Genomic DNA, 25,487 nt, shown 5'->3' on the forward strand with positions numbered 1-25,487 from the left:
AACTTTTTTACTTATGTTGGTGATTTTTCTTCTGTCATGATTGTAAGGAGCTTTATATTTGATATTTTGCTTCTCTCAAAACAGCTTGCAGCTTTGAGAAACGAAATAGAAATCAGAATGAGAAACAGTGTGAAGGAAGGATGCACTGTTAGCACTGAGGTAAGACTTGTCAAAGATTTAGTGGCGAACATCTCTGCATGTATATCTTTTGTAAGTATCCTTCAAATGGGAAACTGTGGTGAATCCAGTTTGTGTATATTTAATATTTTGCACAATCCAAAGTGTATTTGGACTGTTAAAATCACTTCTATATCACAATTAAGTGTATATAAAATTGGACTTCCTATTTAAAATTACAGGCTGTTGCTGGTTTATATCATATGTGTGAGTAAATTTGCATTTATATCATTTTATAGGTGTCTTTGTGTATGTAACTACAAAGTATGTGTGTGTATAAACCTTAATTTCAATTTTACTTCACAGACCATCTCCTTAAGTGTGAAAGGTCCCGGTTTGCAGAGAATGGTATTGGTTGATTTACCTGGAGTCATTAGTGTAAGTATACAATAAATTAAAAGCAAAAATCTTTAAGATATGTAAGTGAGGTAGCATTATTGGTGAGAATATTAGCTGTCGTTTTTCTTTTTTACATCTTTTTGTTTTCTTTTTCCCTTTAAATATTTATCTCTATATACATATTAAAGACTGTGACATCAGGTATGGCTCCAGATACGAAGGAAACCATCTTTAGCATCAGCAAGGCCTACATGCAGAATCCTAATGCCATCATCCTTTGTATTCAAGGTAATAAGAGTCCAGACAGTTCTCTAACAGGCAGGATTTTTTTTTCTGTTTTAATTGGGATTCTTATCTTGCTCTGGGGACTTTCCTGATTCTATAGCTTTTGCATTTGTGGTAGATTGTATAGTGTACAAAACAGCATGCTCTGGAATGTCTGTTTGTAAGGCATCTTTGGTATCTGTGGAAAAAAAGCAACTTCTGCTTAGTTTTTTATTATATCATTTAAAAAAATGGTGATGATAATAAAATTCAAGATTTCTTCAAAAGAGTTTCTGGGGGTAACAGACAGTAGTAGAGTTTAATAGCAAGCTGGTACTTGCTCAAAATGTATATAATTGCAATAAACTGATTTTTTTTTTAATGATACTAGAAATGACATATATTTTTACTGTCTGTACACAAAAATTGAATATAAGTGTAATTTTACTGTTTTAAGTTGTAACGTGAAACTTATTTGATGCCTGCTCTACCTTTAGCACTGCATGTTAGATGACATAGTCTCTAAAGTATCAATTTGTTTTTGTTTATTTTAGATGGATCAGTGGATGCAGAACGCAGTATTGTCACAGACTTAGTCAGCCAGATGGATCCCCAAGGGAAAAGGACAATTTTTGTGTTGACTAAAGTTGATCTTGCTGAGAAAAATGTGGCTAGCCCAAGCAGGGTGAGTTACAACTATTTTTCTCATATCATGATGGCTGAAGTCACACATGGAAAAGTACTTGAGATGCTGTCAGAAATATTGGACCTCATCTATCTGTTCTAGATGGTTTTCAGTGCTTATTTCTGTATTCAGTGGAATTTTTGTGGGGTGATTGGTTTTTTTTAATATCAGGTTTTACTTTTAGTGATCAGCTACATGATTTCAGTCACAGCTTGGCTGCCGCTTGCTATAATATGGGTTCCTTTCATGCAGGTCACCCAAGCAAGTTTCATTTCCTGAGAAGGCTTTAGGATATTGTGGGATGGGCTTTTCCACTTTATTTTGTGTTTTGCTATGTTATGGCTTATTAGTTTTATGCCTTTTTTTCTTTAAACATCAGTAGAACTCATAGTCCCATGACAAACTGCTTCTTATAGTAGTGTATTCATACATAAAACTAGATCTGGCTTTAAAACTGTGCTGAAGGAAATAATGTCTCTATGCAAAGTTAACCACTTTTTTTTAATGCTTTATTTTCATAGATCCAGCAAATAATTGAAGGCAAACTCTTCCCAATGAAAGCTTTGGGTTATTTTGCAGTTGTTACTGGAAAAGGTAAAGAGAGCTCTGGCTCTGCTTATTTTCTCCTTGATAGCAGAGAAAACTGTCTAAATGGAACTGTTGCAGCACTCTTTCCTTTCTCCAGGAAACAGCAGTGAAAGCATTGAATCAATTAAAGAATATGAAGAGGAATTTTTTCAAAATTCAAAGCTGTTAAAGTACGTTGCAATTCATTTCTTTTACTAGAATGAGTCTCTGTTCGTAAATGCTACCATCCGTTGTTCTCGTTGAACTTAAAAACTGGATTGTGATGTGGAAACGCTATTTGAGATTTATTCTGTGTAAATTATCTAGTTGAGGTGACCGAGTTAGCCAGGTTTCCTAACACTTGCTGTAGGTCAGTGGAGAGAGACTGGCATCTTGAGGCAGCGATTGATTCCTGTGCAGCTCTGAGCCTCTCTGCAGAGCTTGCTGTGTCCGTCCGTTGGCTCTGGAAGAGCTGAGTACCCAGCTCACTTGGTACAGTTGGGTTAGATGTACATTGATATGTAATTCCCTTCTATGGAAAGCAAAGCTTTATTCTTGTGAGGAGAAAATGGGGGCCAGGGGTGTGCATAAAAGAATTTTCTTGAGCTGTCTTCTGTTACAGGACGTGCATGCTGAAGGCACACCAGGTTACAACAAAGAACTTAAGTCTTGCCGTGTCAGATTGCTTTTGGAAAATGGTGAGAGAGTCTGTGGAGCAGCAAGCAGATGCTTTTAAAGGTAAACATCTTTTTGAAAAACAAGTGAAGTAGCTTCTTGTTGTTAAACAGTTAATTCTTCCACATCTATATAATACTGTTTTGCCAGCATTCATGGGCTGACATGTTTTGTATTGTCCCAGTTAAGCTTTACAAAAACACATGAAAAAATACTTAATGGTATGAAGGACCCACTTGTTCTAAAAGCTGAAAAAGTAAATAAGTATGAAGAAAAATAATCAGAGTTTTTTTGTGGGCAAAACACAGTTCTTCCACTGGATTCAGATATTGTTTGAAATGGCTTCCTGTATAAAGATACATCTGATCAGCCAGGGCAGGACTGACTTGTACAGAGCTGGAAGCTGAATGGTTCCCTTTCCACTACATTTTTTCAATGCATTAATCCTGCAATTTTTTTATAAAATATCCAAGCATAGACAACAAAAAACTGCTCGGTTGCAGAGACCCTTAAAGTTCTTGGAGGGTTTGTATAAAGCAAGATCTGTAGCAATTTTAGGAGCTGCTAAACTTCTAAGATAGTCATGAAGTGCATATAGACAGTTAAAAAAATTAAGGCCTTGTTTCTGATTTTTGCAGCCACACGTTTCAATCTTGAGACTGAATGGAAGAACAATTACCCCCGGTTGCGAGAGCTCGACAGGGTAAATTACACTACTGCTTTAATTTGAGTCCTACTGAGTGTTGAAGATTATGGATTAAAATTTATGCCATTTAATGTCCTTTGTAGAAGTTTCTTAAAGTACTGACATTTTAAAATGTGAGGAACAGTGTAAGTTGTTCTAGGGGAAGGAAATACTGGGCTCTCTGTTTTATTAAATAGTGTGCTTCAAAACTGTGATACTTCAATGCTTTACAAGTCTTTTACTTGTCTAGTAGACAGTTAACTGACCTAACTTGCCCCCAGGAGCAGGTCAGTGTTTCTTTGTGGTCATAACAGAACTGGCAAAGAGAAGGTACATTCCCTGGTCTTTCAGACAGAGTAACAAAACAATTATGACCCCATTCTCTAATTATTTTATAGAGATCCTGAGTATTCAAAAGCTCTGCCTGGCCAGGGGCATGCAAGAAATGGGTGGGAAGATGTATGGAAAACCAGTGTGGTAGCTTAAGACAAGCACATACATTGACCAGAAGTTATCATTTTAAGCTTAAAGGTCATAAGAAAAAGGTTTGGTTTTGGTTTAATTTTTGTATGGAAACATGATCAATCTGTATTTAAAATATATATATATATTTTTTTTTTTTTCATAGAATGAACTGTTTGAAAAAGCAAAGAATGAGATTCTTGATGAAGTCATAAGTTTGACTCAGGTCACACCAAAGCACTGGTATGGTGATTTTTTTTTTTTTTTTTTTTTTTTTTTAAATTAACTATCAGAAGTTTTCCCTTAAAATACAAAGAATTTTATTAAACAAAGTTCTCAAAGCTAAATAAGGAAGTGTTTTTCTTAGGACAATATTTTATTATGTCCTTTGTCCCTGTGGAAATACTCTACGTTGGTTTATTATTCTGAATCAGCAAATACTTCTATAATCTCTATGATGTCCATTTGTGTTTTGTCCTGGTGTTATACAGTATAATGAACAACATTGAAAATGAAAAGGAACAGTTGTAACAAAGATGTTTTCAGATGTTAATTTGAAGTATGAGTCAGTAATTCCTCTAAGTTGATGTTTGGGCATTATCATTGTGCATATCAAAATAATATATATGACCTTAGAAAAAAGAAGTTTTGTATCTCTGTGAATCAGAGATTCGGAAGTTGAAAGATTATGTAATTCTTGGCTGTAAAAAGAGCTGATCTGGATGTTTGGGAATTTCATCCCACATGTTGATCTCCTTGGTAGCCTCAACCAAGTAGCACCGCGCTGCCCTGCCCTACAGACGTAGGAATGAGAGAGAATGAGCTTAGCCGGGGTATTTTAAGGGTTGCGCCTCTGCCTGGTAAAGCCGCTGTAGGTGCGGGCTGAGAGAACAGCCAGTGGGAAGGGTCACTTTAGTGACAGCCTGCATCACAACTGAGAATCACAAAAAAAACATGTCTTTAATCTTTGCATTCAGCAACCTGAATTGAACTGTTACTTGGTCATAGATTAAAAGGCAAGATAAAATATCTGACTCTTCATGGCATTAGAATAATTCTGGGCACATCGATATGCTCCAAGGACGTGTTGCAGGCAGTGTATTAGGCTGAAGTTATGTTCTAATCCAAGCGTAATGCAGGTTTGCGGTTCTGATGTTTGCCACCGTTCGCTGTGTGGTAGATGCTGAAGTGCCCTGGGCCGTGTCTAATCTGCTTCGTTTTGTTGTGAATTGGGTGGGTGCATAACGTGAATGTTTCTGTGCATTTATGTTGGAAGTTGTAGTGGTGATTCTAGTTTTATACCACTTAATGAGCTATGAAGTAGAACTGGAAACCTAAGAGATAAAAAAAGCTTCTGTTACATGCAGCCTAAAACCAGCAGTGCATTTGATGAATGCCATTGTTGAAATGGGAACAGGAGTGATATATATAGGAAGTTCTTCAGTCTTTGTCCACAGATGGCCCAGTTAGAGCAGGGTCATTATCAGGGATGGGGTTTGTGCCCTGAACTTCAGCCCATTTGGAAGAAAAGGGCCTGGCTGAATCTGATAGTCTTGTACCAGCAAAAAAAATGGCAGTTTTTATTCTTTGGCTCTTAGCTCTCACCATTTACCAAATCTGGCATTCATATAACCTGTTGGTGAGCTGATTTAGCATTCTGAGCCAGCATAAAATTAACCTGCAAGAAACCCACAACCAGTACTGGGGACTGTGGCGGGAGCAGGAGGAGCGTGACGGCCTCTGCGGGCACCGGCTGCGTCTTACGCTGCCTCAGCTGAGCTGTCTCGCTGCAGCTGCAAAGTTTCCTGAGTAAGTTTATTGTTATTTAAAAAGGTTAAAGTTTGTTTTCCATTGTTACTTCCTGAAATGCATCATAAATAGGAAAGTGGTACTTAGTTTTGTTAGTGATGGGAGGCAGAATTGTAAATGAGTGTCAACATACATTACGGTAAAAGGTTGGACTTCTCAACTTGCTTTATTAAATCTGGGAATGATCAATTAAAATCCCAGATGGAAAATGACAGCATGTTCCAACAAACAAATTGGAAAACTATGGAAAAAAAACCTCACATTCTTTTTCGGGAGCGTGGACTTTTTAGTCAAATCATTTCAATACTTTACACTCTTCCCCCCTCTTCTGCATGTATGTGCACACACAGGTCTGCGTGGTTATACTGGTGTAGTGAAAGGCTGCAAAGAACCATTGCGCAGTGTAGTGACAGATATAAGAGTCACAGAGATCAACTTCTGAAGCTGTGTTTGCTGCTGAAAATATCGCGTATCTGTGTCCTCAGTTCCCAGCAGATTTTTGGCTGAAGTTGTGTCCTGATATTAAGGAGTTATTTCCTTTCTTCTCTAGAATTTTCTCAGTGTTTCTAACAAATTGAATGCATACGTATTAGACACTTCTGTATTGGAAGCCATCGTGTGTTACACTTCCATTTTAGGGAAGAGATTCTTCAGAAAACTTTATGGGAAAGGGTATCTACTCACGTGATTGAGAACATCTACCTTCCAGCAGCCCAGACTATGAACTCAGGGACATTTAACACCACTGTGGACATCAAACTAAAGCAGTGGACTGACAAACAACTCCCTAACAAAGCAGTAGAGGTGAGAATTTAGTTTTAAAAAATGAAATCTGTATAAAGCCTGTTGAAATTACAGCAAAGCTCCAGAGAAGAAAGTTGATGTTTGAAGGGCTGGCTGCAGTTTTTCTAAGCAGCTTACACATCAGAAAATGCTAGCAAAAGCTTCATGTTGAAGCATATACAGGAATATTGTATTTTGCTCCTCCAGTGACTTTTCCCTATTAAAAGACAAAAAAAAATCTGTCCTTTGAAAAAGATAAACCATTCAAGCTAGATACGCTCCTATTTGATTTGTGCAAGTTTAACAGAATTCTGCTTGTTACAACACAGCCAAGCAAAGTTTATTGTTGACTTCATTAGTAATAAATAAGGCAGCAAAGGAAAAGTCAATGACTTACTCTTATGCTTTTATGTTGTTTTCAGCAAATATGCACGTTTTCATACTTGCACGAATTGTCAGGAATGTTCCTTTACCAGCAGGTGCATGGTGTGACAGGCTGTTTCAGCAGGGCTTGTTTGCTGACTTTCTAGGTGGCATGGGAGACTTTGCAAGAAGAATTTTCCCGTTTCATGACAGAACAAAAAGGAAAAGAGCATGATGATATCTTTGATAAACTGAAACAAGCCGTCAAAGAAGAAAGTATTAAACGACACAAATGGAATGAGAGAGCAGAGGATAGCCTGGTATAGTGTAGTGGGTTTTTTGCATCGTTGACTAAGTGCTGTTGAAATCTTTTCACTATAGTTGCATATTAAGTATTTTTGCATTCTTTTAATGTAATCATAAAGTGATAGGGAAATTTATCTCTCTCTCTTTTTATCTATAATGTTTTAACTTGTTGTTCCTCAATTTATTTTATTATTACCTTTTGTTAATTATTGCCCAAAATAACATCTAATAAAATTGTTTTGGTTGGTTCAGGAAAAAGTCCTCTATAATCCACTGGCTGCCCAAGAGCAGCCTTCTGAGAAGTGTTTGGCATCAGTTCATTAGTTCTGTTAAGTGTTGCCACATAAAATAATAAATAGCATTTCATTACCATCTTTAAAGATGGTGTAATCTGAAGGGATTTCATATTGTTTGCTATGTTTTTTACATTATACGTGCTAGGCTATAGAAGAGAGTCAAAGGCACAACAAAATATTTTTGGCAGTGCTTGGGAAAGATGCCTCTCAAATAAAACCTGCATTCCTCATACATGCTATTTTTATAGATGTCAAAAAAAAATGAAGAGAATGTCAGCAATAATTTTTTACTAAATCTGGAATAAATTCTTCATTGTGTGCAAAACCAATGTTCTGTTTTGCAGCGAGTGATCCAGCACAATGCCTTAGAAGATCGGTCAATATCTGATAAGCAGCAGTGGGATGCAGCTATTCATTTTATGGAAGAGACTCTCCAAAGTCGTCTCAAAGACAGTGAGTTGTGTGATATATTCCACTCTTGTGTGCTTTTTAATCTGGGCCAATTTCCAGACCTAGTTCACTTCACTGCGGTGCAAGCTTTTGTATCAGCACAACTGATACAGTGGTAACAGTTTACAATGGTACCGGAACTGATAGAAATGTTTATTAAAATGCAAGAGCATTAACGTTTGAGGCTGTAGTGAGGCAACTGAAACATATGTCAGATCTGTAGAGTCAAAAAGTGGTACAAACACACATGTAGAACAATAGGATAAATTCAAGGAAAGTAGTTGGTCCATTTATGGTTATGAAGCATAATTAATTTTTATGCATGTTGCAACAAGTTAAGATTTTTTTCTTGTTTGTTTGTTTTTTTTTCAAATGGCTGGCTTGGAACCTGGAAATCTGTCTCAGTGGAGGGATGTTATATTTTTCTTATACTTCCTTGAAGTATCTGCTGGTTGGCTGCTATTTTTAAATTTCATTAAAAGACATAAACTGTTGCTTTGAGTAAGAGATGTCTGACTTGACTCAATATGGCATCTGATGTGCTGAGGCATAAAATGTCCATTCTTGATATTATACGTAACTTTAGAACTATAAATTTGGCTGGTTTCATGTATTTTGAGTGATACTTAATATAATGTTTCCCTTTTTAGCTGAATCTGTTATTGAAGATATGGTGGGTCCAGACTGGAAAAAGAGATGGTTATACTGGACAGGCCGCACCAAAGAGCAGGTAAAGGGAAAAAATAATACAAACAATTTGTAGTTCACTACCTTTGGAAAACTTTGATTATTGCTCAGCAGATTTTCAAAGATACCAACATTCTTCACAGCATTTAGAAGACTGCAAAAAAAATTAAAATACTTTACATTTACTTTTATTGTATATTGCTTTAAGTATTACACCACAGAGAATTCCATGTACTTTTTTCATATTGCAGATACATGGTGGTTTGTAAACTGTTTTCTATTCTTCAGCTGAATTACATCTTTACTATTACACCATTGACCTGAATATTCCAGTAGAAAGAAATAGATGAAAACAGGGTGGAAACTGTGCTGTTTTCTTCTATACTTTCCAAGTATGCCTTTTATGCAGAAGTCATGTGCAGTTTCCTATCATGCTCCATTTTGCATTTAATTAGTATGTGACAGCATTGTCACTTGCATTCTAGTCACAGTTGTATCTTCTGACTGATCTTTTTCATCATAACCTCTCCTTGTTTGCTCACAGCTTTTGGGGATTTCTTTTGAATTTAAGTAACACCTTCTGTTCAGTGCCCAGAGATGATGGGCTTTTTATGTTACTTTTTCTAGATACTTCTCAAACTGAATCATATTTTAAAGAAGTAAGTAGAGTTTAAAAGAATACTGTAGAAAGTAATTGTTTCAAAGGAAGGAGTTTTACAGTCAGCTATATGCAGCCAGGTATGGGAGAAAGGCAGTGACTTCAACCTATCTTACTTGAATTTTATGAGCAACAGCTTAAAGGTATGAATCCATGGAGAATTCTTGCTAGCTATTAGGCAAAAATTACAATTCTTGTCACTGTCACAGGTCATATGTAAATGTGAACCCCACAAGTGGATGTTCATGGAGGAGAAAGGAGGCTAACACGCATTATTTTCTGCCCCCCCCTTCTCCTGCATTTCTTTGCATAATGAAAAGAAAAAAAATTGGAAACATTGACAGTGAATTCTCTCTTTAAAAATACCATATTTGAAGTGTCTTTCCACAAATACTCTTTTGAGTCACTTAAATGTAATAGTTAATAGTGTCAAAGATATTTTGTGTTCCGCCTTATTAAGCAGGTAGACTGTTTATTGAGGAGGTGCTGATGATGTCTGAGTCTATAGTAATTAATTCTAATTAATTGTTCTTATTCTAGAATATTCGTAACGAAACAAAAAATGAACTTGAGAAATTAATCAAATGCAGTGAAGAACATGCAGCTTATCTGGCAAATGATGAAGTGACAACTGTCAGAAAGAATCTTGAAGCAAGAGGAATAACAGTGGACCCATGTCTGGTAAGATGCAGAGTTGTAACAAAACATATGGAAGCCTCCTGTGGACATTTGAACGTTCTTTCTAGATAGCACACAAAAGACTCAATCTAAATAGTGAATTTGTAATCCAGATGTTTCCAGATGAGTTACTAAATGACTGCTTGCACACAATTCACACACTTCTGTTGGCTGTCAGACAAATGCAGTACAGCGCTTTGGAATCTGTCAGTTTAGACTGAAATCAGAGTCTGCTGAGCAGATTTTCTCAGCTACATTATGACAAGGCTTGTTTAAAATTGTTCAGATGTTATATAGTGGAATCAAGGCCTTTGTGAGCAAGATACGATAAAAACATTGTGTGTTCCTAAGCTTTCAGTGTGATTGTATGGGCAATTTGAAGTTCATAGGTACGTTGAGGAGAGGGAAATTTTGTAAAAATACTTGGAAAAAGGCAGGGTGTTTTAGAATACCCTGAGGGAATGTATTGTTTGTTTAAAGTGTTCTGGAAAATGATTTATCTCATTGCAATGTAAGGCTCTTAACCATGATTAGACCTTTTATCTAATTAAATGTAAGATTTTAAATAAGTGAGAATTCAAACATCAATAAGTAATAGATGTAGATTTCTTTTAATGGTGATTTCTTTTCTACAGAAACATTGGCTACCTTTTCGACGTTAATACATGTACTTATCCCAAGTAGAAGAGTTATTTAAATACCTGCTGCCCCTTTCCTGTACAGTACTTACCTTGCCTTTTTGTAAAGGTCGAAGTAGTGATCCACATCCTCCATATGAGGAGACTGAGTACAAATTGAGTTTCCTTTCTACCTAAGCAACTGATTTTCTTACTTTTATTTTATATTTGGGTTTTTTTGTTTGTTTTTAAGAGCTATATTTATATGCATATTTAATTTTGAAGAACTGGAACATAAATAAGCCTAATCAAGAAAAGTTAAAAATGTTTGTTTATGTAAGACCTATTAAATATATCTCTATGCTTTAATGTGGTTTAATTGATACATTAGTGAGTACCACTCAAGAATGTGTTCTTAGTGTTAACTGTGAAAATTGCATCATGCCAAGAGCAGAAAAATCTGTCTGGTTTTGTAGTATATGATTTAAATATATTTTGGCTGCAGATGATGTTTTTAAGCATTCGGTTATATTACAAGTATGGAAGAGTAGATTTTTAAATTGACAGTTGTGTAATGTTTGCCAAATGTAACTAACACATTAATCATATCCTAGTTACAGACAAATTACTGAGAACTATTTAAACATATATTACGTGACAACAATAGTGGAAATTTGAGTTAGATTTTAAAATTAAATACGATCGTTAAACTGTGCACGATAGAGAGTGTATGTATTTCTTTAGTCAAATTTAAGTACTATTTTCCTAGATTAAAGACACATGGCACCAAATTTACAGAAGACATTTCTTGAAGACTGCCTTGAACCACTGCAATCTGTGTCGAAGAGGCTTCTATTATTATCAGAGGCATTTTGTGGACTCAGAGGTAAATTGAAGAGCAGATGTACACTAGTGTTTTGTCTTTAAATTTCAATTTCAGTTGAGAAAAAAGAATTTACAAATACTTTTAACTACCCTAACCTTTCTTTTATATCCTTTACCTTGAGATAGCTGGTGATTTTGGCTAAGTTTTACATGAGGCTTGTAATTGGTAAAATGCCATTCTGGTGGTAATTATATAAAATGACCACTAGGTATCAGCCATGACCTGATCGTCTGTTGCTTATCAATGTGTATTGAAAATACATTGTTAAAAACAGCATTGTAGAGCTACTGATATCTTGTTGGTAACCTTTTCTTCCACTTTCCCATTGATATTTATTTACCTCACTGATCCAGAAAATTCAGAAAGCATTTAATAAGGGCGTTTTATGGGATAAGTTAAATAAGTAAGTGTTTAGAGTTAATGCGTAGAAGCACATGATAAACAGGGGGAAAAATTATGGAGCTTACAAACAAATCTTTTAAATGGCTTTCCAGTTTGTAAACCCAAGCTTGTGCTACAACTGACAGTATGCAGGAAGTCACACCAATAAAAGAATCCACAGGTTTTTTACCATTATATTTAAATCAAAAATAAATTACTGGAAAGGTAGGGCTCCTCAGTTTCTGTAGAGTTTTGTTTATAGTGAGACGCAATGATTCCCATGGAGCCAGAAATCTTTACCACTGCAGAAATAGCTTTGCCTGTAAGAGAGAATGAGCGTAGACCAGAGACCTGCCTCTCTGTGGCACTTAACCTCCTGTTCCTGTTGGGTTTTTTTGAAGGTGTCCTAGTGTGAAGTCAGTGTTCCCTTCTGCCACACTTGCAGGTGTAGAAACTGTCTCTGCTGCTGTTAACAAATACAGCCCTTGGCCCAACATTTGTCAGAGTCACAATGTGGAGTTCAGCTGTTGTATTTCAATGCATTTGCTGTGAACAGGAGTGGTGTTTCAGTGAGCATTAGGTTATACTCACCAGCCTGCACGTACTGTGTGCAAAATATTTTTCTGTGACATCCCTTGATACAGCTCTTTCCCTTGAAAATAGATGTTAAGGGGGTGCAATGTATCCAATAGGACTGATATGACTCTTGAAGTATTTTTGATGTTTTCTTGTTACTTAGAACAGTTATTTTGTGGGATTTTTGTACAACATCAGGATATGCACGCATGAGTTACACTTACCACTAACAGTGTCAAGAGATTCTTGTAAGTGTAGGATGCTCACTGGCCATCAGAGGTCTGACGCTTCAACTTCCCTCGTTTCAGCTCGAATGTAATGACATTGTTCTCTTCTGGCGAATACAGCGCATGCTGGCGATTACAGCAAACACGCTGAGGCAGCAGCTCACTAACACTGAAGGTGAGGCTCACCGTGACTCAGGGTGTTTGAAACAAAACATTGCATAGACATTATCTATTGTTCCTCTGGCTGTGTTCCTTTCATGCTTAGCATGGCTGGCTGATTTTTGTGTACTGGTTAGATAATTAAACAATGTCGAGTAAATAGAATTTGACATTCTGTTTACATTAAATGGTTTAGTGTAAATAGTATGTCAAATAATTAAAGCACTCTCCAGTTTAAAATTGTTTCAGCTTGCGATGCCAATTATCAATGTCTTTTTTGAAGCAGCAAGAATTTCCATAAATAGTGACTATATTCTTTTTTTTCTCAGGTCAATCTGGCTGTAGATTTTAACTTTAAAGTGTTTGACATAAAAAATAAATTCTAATGGATTTTTTTAAAGCCATACAAAATGTTCTTGTTATACAACAGCAGCTTCCTTATAAAGTATGTAGTGCTCAGCTAGTGCTGTGGTACAACTGCTAATAATGACCTTTGATCTATAAAATAGTTTCCAACCTGCTTTTTGAAGAAGGTGCAAGTAAAAGGTTTGAACATTGTCATGTGATGCAAGTTACCATTAATGGAGAAGAAATTGTCCCTAAATGTAGCAAACAAGGTCCTGTCTCTTCAAACCACCTGCTTCATTGACAACTGCTGGCCTGAAAACTGGGAAGCTTCGTTAGGAGGTTCTCCCTTTGAGTATGAAGGGCAAGGATATGAGTATTAAGATGGCCATAATGCTGCTTTAAAGAGCTTTTGGTTCCTCTTAAGTTTGTATATACACCAACACCCCTCTGCATGTCATCAGTCCTTCAATACCACACTCTGCTGTCATCATGAACTTCTTTTTCCATTTTTCACCTTTAATTGACTTGTCCTTGATTCATCTGATGAGGGTGATGTTGATAGCAAAAGTGTAACTGTTAAGGAGGCAGCAAGGATACTTACAGTAAAAGATTCATTGGACAGTCTCAAAGAAGAAACTGCTGAATGTAATAGGCAGCAAAGCAGCCTATAGATATTTTTATTTCCTCCTAAAGAAGTCAGCCAATAATGCTTTAATTCAGAGAGAAAACATCCTTTGAAATTTAAATATCTTTCTCAAAGCATTTCCTGTCTCAGTGGCCCAAACAAGGGGCTTACGTGTTCAGAAGTTTGCCTCCAACCAGAGTAGCTAGTCTGGCAACATTCGCTACATTTCCCACAGACCTTCCCAAAATGTTGTCCTTAGGTCATTACAAGTGCAAAAATGTTACCTCTTACTTTTTATTGGTTGATTTGTTGCTTAACTATGTATTTTTTTTTCCAGTAAGGCGCTTGGAGAAGAATGTAAAAGAAGTGCTTGAAGATTTTGCTGAGGACAATGATAAAAAGGTGAAGCTACTGACTGGCAAGAGGGTCCAGCTCGCAGAGGATCTCAGTAAGTACCTTCTCTGTAGTGTTTCAGAACTAGCTTAAAATGAAGCAAATTCTGCCCACTCACATTGAGAATGTTTATTGCAATATGGGTTGTTTATGTGCTAATATGTAGTTAATATCACCAACGGAAATTTTCTTAAAGATAGTTAGGCCTTACCGATTCAAAGGTGGACATCCATAGTATGGCGTGATAAAACAATGTAATTTACATTAGATATTAATTCACTGTTCTAAATATATTGCATCAGTATATTGAAAAATGTAGTTAAAATGGAGTAATATTGTAAAGGGAAATTCTTGTTTTTCTAGTACAATGTACAACATGGTTAATCAACATCTCAGACACCTATCTCTGGGTGATTCAGTCTTGACCGTGTAAGAAGGTTTTGATCCCATCTCTTTTTTTAATTATCAGGTGAGATATGCTGCCTTCCCACAGATAATACTGGCATTTATTACAGATTAGCTGGAAATTCCTGTGACTTGCTGGCCAGCTTGTTTTAGGCCTTTTGTACAGAAACAAAACCTGTTGGACATGAAGATCTGATATGTCATGCTTATTAAGCTGAGACAACCATTATATTAAGACATTTAGCAAGGAAGAAAATCAAGCAGATTTAACCTTCCAGAGGGTTTACCGTAGTTTAACACTTTGAGTCACTTGGAAAGTGTTAAGGGATCACAGGTGACCTTTCTTCTTATAACTTTAGTTTGTGTTTGATGTAGCAACTAAGTTTCTCCTCAAATATGAGTTTGGATATTTAATTCAGAATAAATGAATGCTGTGGTCAGTGTTTCTTATATTTGGTGATGTTCGGATATCAGGGTTCAGTGAGAGAGAGAATCCTTCAGTCGCTGTTAGTGTTGCCTAAGTATGAATTAAGTCTTCCATTTCCTACATCCAAAACGTACAAAAAATATTTTGTATAAAATAAACTCGAAACCTAAGGATTTATTTTTGATAGTTCTGATTTTGTTACATTGCAAGTGTTACCTTATTATTGGAAGTATTGTTATTAGAATCTCAGTCGCTTACAGTATTTGGCATTTAGAAAGTTTTCCTATATTATTTTGGAATTGTGAGTGGGAGTTTTAGTGAATCTAAGGCACATTGGTGTTTTTTTACTGGTCTCTGAAACAACTGGTGTGACCATATAATTTTTATTATAGGTTCATAATTCTCTCCAAACATCCTGTGTTGCTTTTGAAACCCTGTATCTCCCCTCATGTAGCCATTCTTAGTGTGGGTGGAATGTGTTTTACCAAATAAGGCTTTTTGTTCTCTGTATATGTACGTTGGGGTAAAACTAATGGTAACCTGCATGGTGGGACACACAATCAATTAGGAAGTTCTCTCTTTTATTAGTGGGCAGTGGCGTTTGCTTTCTTGCTTTGGTACTGGATTTTACCTTTTTTCTTGAGCAAATACTGGCATTGGAGTGAAACATGGTGATTTTTGATTTATCCTTAAATATTCCCTGTTTCAAAACAGAGTAAAGGAGCACTAGAAAATACGTAATGTTTCAGTGAATCTGACTTCAATTTGTACTGAAATCGACTTGGAATTTTTGCATTGTCAATTTTGCTTCTCACCGGCATCAGAATAGCCTCCCATTTCAAAGCAGTAACAGCTGGGTAGTTATTTTGTAAACCAAGACTTCACTTGTAAGAACCTGTGTGTGTATAATCCAAGGTGTCTGTGTATTTAGTAAATATGCTTCAAATTTGTAGTATGCATTTTGTAATTTGCTCTGTAGCTAAAAACATTGTCACTGCACTTCATTTCCTTAGATTCAGGAGGTCAGAGATCCCACACACATTTTTCACAGGAAATAATCATTATTCAGTACAAAACGATGCATGATGACGTGTTCTGGTTTATTGTACCTATGGGAAGATGTTAAAACTACCACTGCTTAGCTCTGTAGTCAGATCAGCAATGTTCTCTCTACTTTCTGCATGCTTTTATTGCTAAGTGGTTATAATTTTTATGGGCAGATGACAGGAAAAAAGGATTTCTTTGCCTTTCCCTCAGTGAACAGAGTCCTTTTCTGTCGTGCAGGGATTTTTATACTCCTGAGACAGACTTCGATAGCTGGGAGCATAAAACTCTCAGGTGGCTATACAAGTAATTTCCTTTTTACAGCATTTTGTGTACTCTGCTTAAGGAATGAAAATCCTGACTCCCACAACTCACATTCATAAAGTATTTGTATTTTAATCAGGCATGGAATGGAAGAGATCTCCTGAATCATGGAGTCCAGTCTGTCTCTGTTCCAGGCAGCTGTGTTTATATAACCCGGCTCATTCAGGTATCTTGAGCTCCATCTTTAAATCACTTAACTTGTTGGAGCTCACTATTCGTACTAAAGTCATGTTCCAGGACTTCATTCCTTTGATGGTTATAAACGGTCTTTTAAATTCCAGTCTAAATTTGTAAATGTGAGGCTGGGATTCGTTTCCTGATTGGAAGCTGTGCTTGCAAATGTAAATTATTCATGTTGCTGGGGTTGGGATGCTTCCTCTTGATGCTGATGATACAGCAACACTGTCTCACTTCTGTGACATTGGTCTTTTAATGCTGAAGCACTGGAAGTGTTTTGTTGTTTGTTCAGTATACTGGTTAATGTCAAACTGTTTCTAACACGGGTCTCATGTTAGAGAGCTCACGTAAGACTCAAAACTTATTTGAGCAGGTCCTGTTCTCTGTGTTCTACAGCTTTGAATGGTATTTTAACCCTGTATATGAATATTCCGTGATGACCTTTAGGCCCTGAGTTTTGCTGCTTATCAGATTTTACTTCTCAGGATTTGTTCTAGGTATTCTAAAGACTGTAAACAGATCTTTTGAGCAGTTTCTAACAAATTACATATTTTATAATGCACTGAAGGTTACTTTTTCTTAAAAAAAAATACTTTTAATGTAATGTGAGTGTACTCCTTATCGTAAGTATCATCATGATACTTGTACCAGTGAACAGTGACTAACCTTATGGAAATGAAGAAGCCCTAGGACTAAAGAGCATCTGTAAGAAAGGATCATAAGATACAAAAAGGGGCAGAGCAGAAAATTAATAGCTGAATTGGAAAAAGTGACTTTAAAAATGTCCTAAAATGCAATCAATCCATAAGAATATGCGTTCTGAAAGAGGCCCAGGTCGGTGTACCCCAGTTTCCTGTCCATTGCAATGAGCAGACGTGGGTTCTTGAGGACCAGCAGAACAGGTTAAGCACACAGTGGTACTTGCCTGGTGTGCTCTCTCAGCATCTAACAATCTGTTCTTCCAGCATTTCCTAATCCTGAGGTAATATCTTTGTGATTAATAGCCATTCATGGATTTTTTTTTTTTCCCTCCTGTGAATTTCTCTAATTGCTTTTTGAACTCATGTAAACTTTGGCATCTGCAACATCCTGTGGCAATTAGTTCCAGAGTTTAATGACACATTGTGTGAAAAAGTACTTCCTTTTGTTTGTTTTTGAGCCACCTGCCAGTTTCATTAGGTTCTCCTTAGTACTTGCACTTTGAAAAACATTCAGTAATCTTTCCCTATTCATTTTTTTTGTGCCACTCATGACTTCATAGTTGTTTATGCTGCCCACACTTGATCTTCGTTTTCCTGGCTTGAAAATTTCTCATCTGTGTAGTTGCTCTTTGCATGGACATTGTTTCATAGCTTCACTCAGCCTTGCCACTCTTTCCCCCTTTTTTTGTTCTACTAAACCCTTTTTGAGATCAAAGTGCAGAACAGCACACAGTATTCAAAATGCATCTGCATTATGGATTTATACAGTTGCATTATGATGCTTTCTGGTTTTTAATCTGGTCTTTTTACAGTAATGTCTTGTGGTCCATTTCCTTTTTTGCTGCTGCTGAGCAACGAGCTGATGGCTGCACTGGACTGTCTGCTAGGACTTCATGTTCTTTTGTGAGAAGTAACAGCCAGTTCAGAGCCCATCAGCCTCGTCATTTTCCAAGCTGTGTTTTTAAACTATAGGTACAGTTGAGATGTGTCTAGCATTTTGCTGGGGATGCAGAAACAAGAGGAAAGTGCTGTCTCTGACCTGTCTAACTGGGAACTTCAGGCGTATTCAGCAATTGGCAGGAATCTGTTTTTAATGCAGTGGTTCACAACCTCCCTCACAAATCTGGTGGATTATTTATATTGAAGTTCTTCACCAAAGTTGTCTGTCAGTTGAAGAGCATACCCAGGTCTGTCACCCTGGGCTAGGTAGTCTCATCAGCAACAGGAAGAATTATATTTCCTTTCCAGTTGACACATGCATCTTGGTTGTGCTTGTAAGGAACATTTAATGAAGAACTGTTGTTTTTACATAACTGAGGACCTGGCACCTGACCCTAGCAGGGGGGAGGGACCGAGAGACATCGGACTATGAATTCTTAATGTAATACACAGTCTTTTCCCGCAATATATACTGATACCTGTATACATACTGATACCTGTATTTACAAGTTAATTTAGGGGGGAAGGACTGAGAGACATCGGACTATGAATTCTTAATGTAATACACAGTCTCTTCCCAGAATATGTACTGACACCTGTATACATACCGATACCTGTATTGATAAGTTAATTTAGGGGGAAGTGTAGCCAAAGTACCAGGAATCCATATCTTAAATAGATTGATAAGGGGAAGGGTATTGTGTGCGTCGGGATAGTCTGTAAACCCTGAAGTACCCAACCAATGGGGAACAGGGGACGGAAATTGCGGCCAGGATTTTGGGGAGATATAAGCAGGGGCTTTTTGCCCTATTAGGTGTGCCTACCTTTAGGTAGAACACGCGGTCTTGCAAAATCATTATTAAAATATGTTTTGCTGAGAGATCCTGCCTGGGCCTATTATATTTGCAAAATAATTGCTTCCTACATGCTCATTGCTGAAGGACGAACTATTTTGATTTGAAACTTATGTTCAACACAACAAGTATTTTACTATATGCTTGTTTAAATCAGTATCTTAAATATACCATGTGCTAAGTTCTGTAAGAAGTAAAATAGGGTAGAGGGAGCTAAAAGTACAGTGGTAAACATTAATCTTTTAAAATATGATTTTCCACTCATAAAAATGCACCTGCCCTGTTTGCATTGCATCTAGTATCTAATGGTGCAAGTCAGTCCCTTCAAAAGCCGCCGACTGTGTTATGCACAAGCGTGTGTGCTGTACACAAAGCTTCTCCACTTTTTTTTTAGTATTACCTGTTGTTTCTACAATACCTTAGAAAATTGATCAGCCACTATATCTCATTTATTCTATTTGTAATCTTTTAGTGTTTGCTAGTTCATACTTTTTTGTCCTGTATTCATGTTTAACTTTTGCAAAGTAACTGACATTGGACGTGCTTGCAGGCTGCCTCTGAATTTACTGAAAGTTTTTAAACTTTAAATGTCTTTTTAAATGTTTAGGGGTTTTTTTTCTGCAAAATCTGTTAAAATGGTAAGGCTGCTGGCATTTGCTGAGTTTCAGGATCTTTTTGATGGCAATGCTAAAGTGGGTCGATTATTTATAAAAGACAATTCTTTGAAGTCACACCTTCCCTGGAACTATTATCTTTTTAATGATGTTTTTCCAGTATTGGGTAATACTTTTTTTGGGGGGAGGGGGGAGAAATGAATCCGTAGGTGGAAGAATTTAATTTCAAGATAAACAATATCTTTTGTACTGTTATATTTTTAGCAGAAATGACAGAATAATAATTCCAGCAGAAATACCCTATAGTTCTATGCAAAATTGATAACATGTGGATAAATCTTAACTTCCAGTAGACTACTTTTTAACATGGCAGGTTTTTTCCATGTTGAGCTCCCAGTGAAAGGCTTCCCAGAACTACCTAATTGCTTCCAGAATTCCACTGTGCTGGACTTGCTCTTTGTATATAAAGGGCCAAAGCAAACTTGCTCCCTACTGTGGACTTCGTGCTGTAATTAAGTTGCTGTACAAGTTTCCGACACAAGATGGCAATGAGTCACCTCCCCTCTCTGGTTACTTTTTCTTGCTTTCCAGTAGACATTGGTTTCTGCATGTTAGGGTTTTTTTTCTTCTAGGAGGAAGATGGGTTTGCATAACCCTGTCCCTCATGTTTTCCACTCTCTGGTTTGTTTTTGTTTGGTTGTATGACATAGAATTTGTGAAGGTTGCATGGGATGGTCATTTTTTCTCAGCTAAATTTTTCTCATTAGCAACTGCATGGAAAATATTAGTTTGTTAAGCTTTGTTACTAAAACACTGTTACGAACTGAATGTTTTAATCATTTCAGAAAGGGGATCTTCCGGTGTCTTATCCTAAACCTAAGATGCATATATTCCTAGTGCAGTAGCATTTAAAACATGCTGGGTGGTGCACATGTGCATTGAATATTTCAGGCGGATCCCGGCTTCAGGCAGTCGGCAGGAGCTTTGCCACTGACCTCACTGGTCACAGACCCCAAAGAAATACACACGATCCATCTTCACTTCTTTCTTCTCCTTTACTCCCTTTAAACAGCTAAACTAGGAATGTTGCAAAAGCATCTTTTATGTGCACAGGATAAACACGTGTGACATTAGTACATGCAAAGCATCTTTTTAGGTCAGCGTACTATTCCTCCAACATCCAGTTTCCTCATAAGTTTAAAAAAAGGAAAAGAAAACCCAGAACTTCACTGAATTGTAAGTAAGACCATGTGCATTTACACAGGGAGAGTCATTGGCTGGAGGTGGGAAGGGACTTGTGGAATGCCTGTGGAAACTCGATCCTGAAATTACTGGGTATGAATGTGGAGGGGTCAGCTCTAAGTTCGTTTGTCAGTAATATTGACACCTGTACAGGTGCCATGGGCTACCTGAGACTTCGTTCTGCACAAAAGCTTTTTGAAACTTCTGAGCCCTCACATGAAGAAAAGATAGCTTAGGGCCATTTGTTTAAATTCTGTCATACATTTGTAAGGTATGGAATAGAACAGTTTGCAGAACTTAATTATTTTCTTGTAAAGGCTAAAACATAAAAACTAAATAAACCAGTGTTACAGTACTTTAAAGATTTATATCTAAAGTGATTGCTTTAAAGTCGCTGCATTAAATTCTTAATGGACTTTTTCTCTTGTGTTGAATCCATTAGTGTTTAATGTAAACCTTTTGCAAACTTTAAGTATTAATGGTTTAATATCATATGTGAATATAATAAACTTGCTGTTTTAATGGAGTTAGAAAGCTGATGTTAGCTAGGGTTGGTACTTCCATATGCAAGTGACTGAGTCAGGATCTGTGATGTATTTGGCTAAGCTGAGTGGGCGCTGTTGTATGTAACAAACCAGTTTAAATCAAGCAAGTCTTTTTTGTTGTGCATCTATGCAAATTTGGGGATAAAGTGTGTGAGCAGTACTTCACAGATAATTACTTGCTCTGCAGTTACTTTTCATTGCTATTAGCTGCAGAACAAAATTGTTGTGTGAAACTAACCCTATATTGTGGTTATTACTGTGGCCTAATTAAGATTTAGTCCCTTGACATGACTCAACACTTTTTGATTTGACTTGCATCCTACAATGTCCAACATGACATTGTTTCATGTACTCCTTTAAATCATGCTTTGACTTGGCTTCCTAAAGTCTTTGCTTCCATTTTCTCTTCTGAGTTTCAACTTTTTTAAAAGGTCACAGCATTTCATAGGGAGCAAATCTCAGCTGTAGGGGGAAGATCTCTCAGATAAGCAGATCTTGGGTAATTTTACATTAGAAATCAGAGGCAGACAAAGCAGTTTGAAGGGTGCTGGCTAGTAGTCCTTAAATCAATTCTTAAGGTCCTTGTTCAGAACCAACATGGGTTTTGGTGTTTACAAGATACAGAAAAAAAAGGTAGCACGTTGAAGGTATTTGAATGTAGAGCCCAGATGTCACCCCCACCGCTCAAAGAGAAACATGAAGAAGAGGAAAGCATCCAAAGTCCAAATGGAGGGGTAATATTATTAGAATCTGCAGAATTACGTTTACTTTGTGCTCTCATTTCGTCCATAATGCCTCAATATTGGATTTTTAGAAGGTACATAAGTAAAAATATGGTCACTTCATAGTTGTGAGACAGTTCACAGAAGTGACAGCGGTCTTGCTTTGCTCCTTCCAGCTGGTTGCAGCAGTGAGGAGTGCTCAGTTGTGGTCTGATCCTGAGCTGGCAGAAAGTTACACCAGGAGACATCGTGACCTTCTAACCAGACAAAAGCAGAGCGGCCGTTTCCCTCTGGGAATCACAGAACAGATCTCCAGCTTCTGATCCACATCTGCAGGGTCGCTCCTGTTGTCACTGTCCCCTGCCAGCAGCTTTCCCTGGGTCATTGGTGGGGCCTGCATCTTATCAGAGGCTGCCTGTCACTTAGAGCACGTTCATTTCTGCCCCAAACTCAATTAGTCAAATGAAGGGCTCGTGTGGGCCACCTGTGTCCTACGAGTTTGAGCTTGTGCTGGTGTCACGGTGAGCTGGTGGCAGTTTGACTCCTGTGTCCCCTTTGAGCTGTGGAGAGGTCCTGGTGCTCCATAGTGCGGGAGGGCAGAGGGCAACATGCTTGGAATCTGTGCAGTCATGTCTTCATTTCCCTTGCATTTGGACGTGAGCAAGTCAGCAACAGTGCGTCTCATTATTTTTAGTAGATCTGCTGACTTGCTGGTACTCTGACAGAGTGCAAATTGGTTTTGCGTGATTATCCTGTTTTTAATTGCATGTAGATAACTTATGAAATTAAACCAAGCAAGTGTGCTTTGACATGAAAGACCCTAGTTGAATGTTTAAGTTTCTTTTTTTGTTGTTTTTTTTTTTTTTTTTTCCTCAGAGTTTTGGGGCAGCTGCATGAAACTAATGAATTAAAACCAGAAGAATGTGTAGGATGGTCTGTGTCAAAGTGCAGATAAGGTAGTTCCTGCTTTGTGTCATGGCAGAAAGTGCTTTAAAAAGATGCATCTTCTCAGAGAGGGAAGTAATCCTCAAGGGAGAACATACATCACTTGTAAACCTCCTGTGATGGAGTGATGGTTTACTTAACTTGAGAATCCCAGATGACCACAGATGTCTGCTGTGATTTCTTAAAGTTATTGATGAAGAGTTAGGCACTGATGTCCAGATTCTAAAATGGATCCTTACAAAGTTCAGCACATTTGTCACTGACTAAGCGAAGCCTATCACTTAAAGTTGACATTGAAAAATAATGATAAACTGCTACATGAGTAATGACGTATTTAATGCCTGTTAATCTTACCCTAGACCCATGTCTCTTGTACCCGAGGGTCATTCTGGTGTTGTCTGCCAAATTTTTGTTTTGCTGAAAATTTCCTTAGTAATGCAAGGATCAAAACATCTAATTGGATGCTATTTTCTTTTTAGTACTGGTTGCTAATGAGGTTACCTATTAATCAAAATTTACATAAGTACTTATCACAGAAAGATTACTGTTTGTATAAACGCAAACCTTTAAACTGACCAATGCTTGTGTTTGGTTTGAACTAGTGTGGAACTGTGGAGTGTAACCTTCATGTTTCCAAACTCTGGAGGAGTCGGTGTGGTGTATGTTGCACAATGTTGATGTTGTAGTGGACTCCACTTTGCTTCTAATTTGGAAGTCTGTATAAAAAAAAAGAGGAGGAAATATTTTTAGCTAGAAATGATAGCGAACTAAGAAAAAAGTAATAGAACAACCTGTTTTTCTTCAGGGCATGATGACTTACATTTCTGACTATCAAAAATGAAGTTCATTATTATGATGATCTAAGAACTCATCACCATTTTATTTTCTGACATGTTTTAGAGAGACTTTAATGTAACTAATCCTGATAGCATATTATTTTATTATCCAGTTACTGAGTATGCTCTATTTTGGGTGGAGAACCAACACATACCAATTACTTCTTATGTTAAAGTCTCTTTACAGTTTTAAGGTTTTATGTCATTTCTGCATAAGAAGTAGTTTTGGTTTTGGTTTTTGGTGTTGTTTTTTTTTTCTTATATCACTGGATGAATTGTTGGATGGTATTTTGATTTACCCTTATACTTTTCACTATTTCCACCCAAAATAATGAGCATCATCGTGTTCTGATTCAGTCTAGTTTAAGAGTTTTGATTTGGAAATTAAATCTTTCTGTGTCTGTAAGTCTGATTCAAGATCTAAGTCTGTTTTATGTTCATGCTGCTGTTAAGCTCCTCCTAGTTGTCCAGTAGCAGCACCACTGAATTCTGTTGGAAGACGGGGTTATTAGAACAGTTTTAACTAAAAATCTACAGTAGAGAAGGACTGGAAGGTGCCCGAGTCCTACCTTGCTATTGCAGAGATCGTGACTCTCATAAACTTGCAGCTTAATATCGTTTAATAATCATTTGTACATTAATCTAACCTTAATGACAGTATAGAAATGTATACTCATTTATGACCTCACATCACAATTTGCCAAAATGTAGTTTCTTTTCTGTAGACAAGCGGGAGTGATGTGTAACAGCCTGTGGAAACATATCTGGTATAAAGTCGGCAGACTCCACAGCTGGCAGGTTTGTGTCAGCCCCTACCTGGGGCCCATGTGCTCTGTCGGAGACACAACAACTTGTTGCAAACCAGCCCGGAGAGCTCCTGGGACCCCTCCGAGAAAGACAGTCGCTGATATTCTCTTCGAATGGGGAGGGGGAAATGTGTTGCCAAAGCTGTTTTGCTAAACTGCAGGAGTCCTGCTTGTGTACCTGGGGCAGCTATAGGTCAAGACATTGATTAGCAATCTACAATTTCATCAGCACAATGCGCAATTCCTGTTCCTGGTGCTAGAAAGCCTTACTGGTAATGCTAAAATGATGTTCCAGTGCCCAATACCTTGTGAAAATAGCTGAAGTGTTTTCAGACAAGCTCCGTTCTACTGCTGCCTGGTTGTCTTAAGTCTGAACTAAAGATGATACTGTTTTGTATAGGCAGCTGGTAGCTTTGCTCAGGTGAGATATGCAGGAATTAATAATTAATATGATACTAGTACTTGCAACAAATGTGACTTCAGTGATGGCAGCTGCGGTTTGGTTTTGTTTTGGTTTTCTATAGAAAATGTCTTCTTAAGACTCAGATTTTATTGTGTTTCTACAGCAGGCTATGTATATAATCTAGAGGTGACCTTTTCCTGTTTCAGATGTGGATTTGCCTATGACAAAGAAAAAATGTACACTATATATGTATGTCTTTGTAGGAAACGGCTCCTTGATGTTTTCTCCTGTTAATACCATGCAAAAGGAGATTTTCAACCAGGTCACTAACAGGCAGTTGTTGATGAACTCATATCTATGAAATGAATATGTTGACTGACCCTTGCAGTTTTTAATAGTGATATTAA

The 25,487-nt window shown here is 37.2% G+C and overlaps 1 protein-coding gene across 4 annotated transcripts in view; it reads left to right on the forward strand.

Moving 5' to 3' along the window:
* OPA1 (OPA1 mitochondrial dynamin like GTPase) overlaps nt 1-25,487 on the forward strand; it is a 53,083-nt gene that overhangs the window by 19,031 nt on the left and 8,565 nt on the right. For all 4 annotated transcript variants that reach the window (XM_082056545.1, XM_082056547.1, XM_082056546.1 and 1 more), the window contains 17 exons: nt 85-159; nt 484-555; nt 705-804; nt 1,335-1,465; nt 1,987-2,059; nt 2,151-2,223; nt 2,655-2,770; nt 3,346-3,410; nt 4,021-4,097; nt 6,302-6,467; nt 6,977-7,129; nt 7,756-7,864; nt 8,512-8,591; nt 9,747-9,887; nt 11,271-11,387; nt 12,653-12,746; nt 14,041-14,151. In XM_082056545.1, coding sequence (XP_081912671.1) covers nt 85-159; nt 484-555; nt 705-804; nt 1,335-1,465; nt 1,987-2,059; nt 2,151-2,223; nt 2,655-2,770; nt 3,346-3,410; nt 4,021-4,097; nt 6,302-6,467; nt 6,977-7,129; nt 7,756-7,864; nt 8,512-8,591; nt 9,747-9,887; nt 11,271-11,387; nt 12,653-12,746; nt 14,041-14,151 — 1,753 coding nt within the window. The remainder of the gene's footprint in view (nt 1-84; nt 160-483; nt 556-704; nt 805-1,334; nt 1,466-1,986; nt 2,060-2,150; nt 2,224-2,654; nt 2,771-3,345; nt 3,411-4,020; nt 4,098-6,301; nt 6,468-6,976; nt 7,130-7,755; nt 7,865-8,511; nt 8,592-9,746; nt 9,888-11,270; nt 11,388-12,652; nt 12,747-14,040; nt 14,152-25,487) is intronic.

The sequence above is a fragment of the Streptopelia decaocto genome (assembly GCF_964273445.1).
Source record: "Streptopelia decaocto genome assembly, chromosome: 6".
In the NCBI taxonomy this organism is placed as follows: Eukaryota; Metazoa; Chordata; class Aves; order Columbiformes; family Columbidae; genus Streptopelia; species Streptopelia decaocto.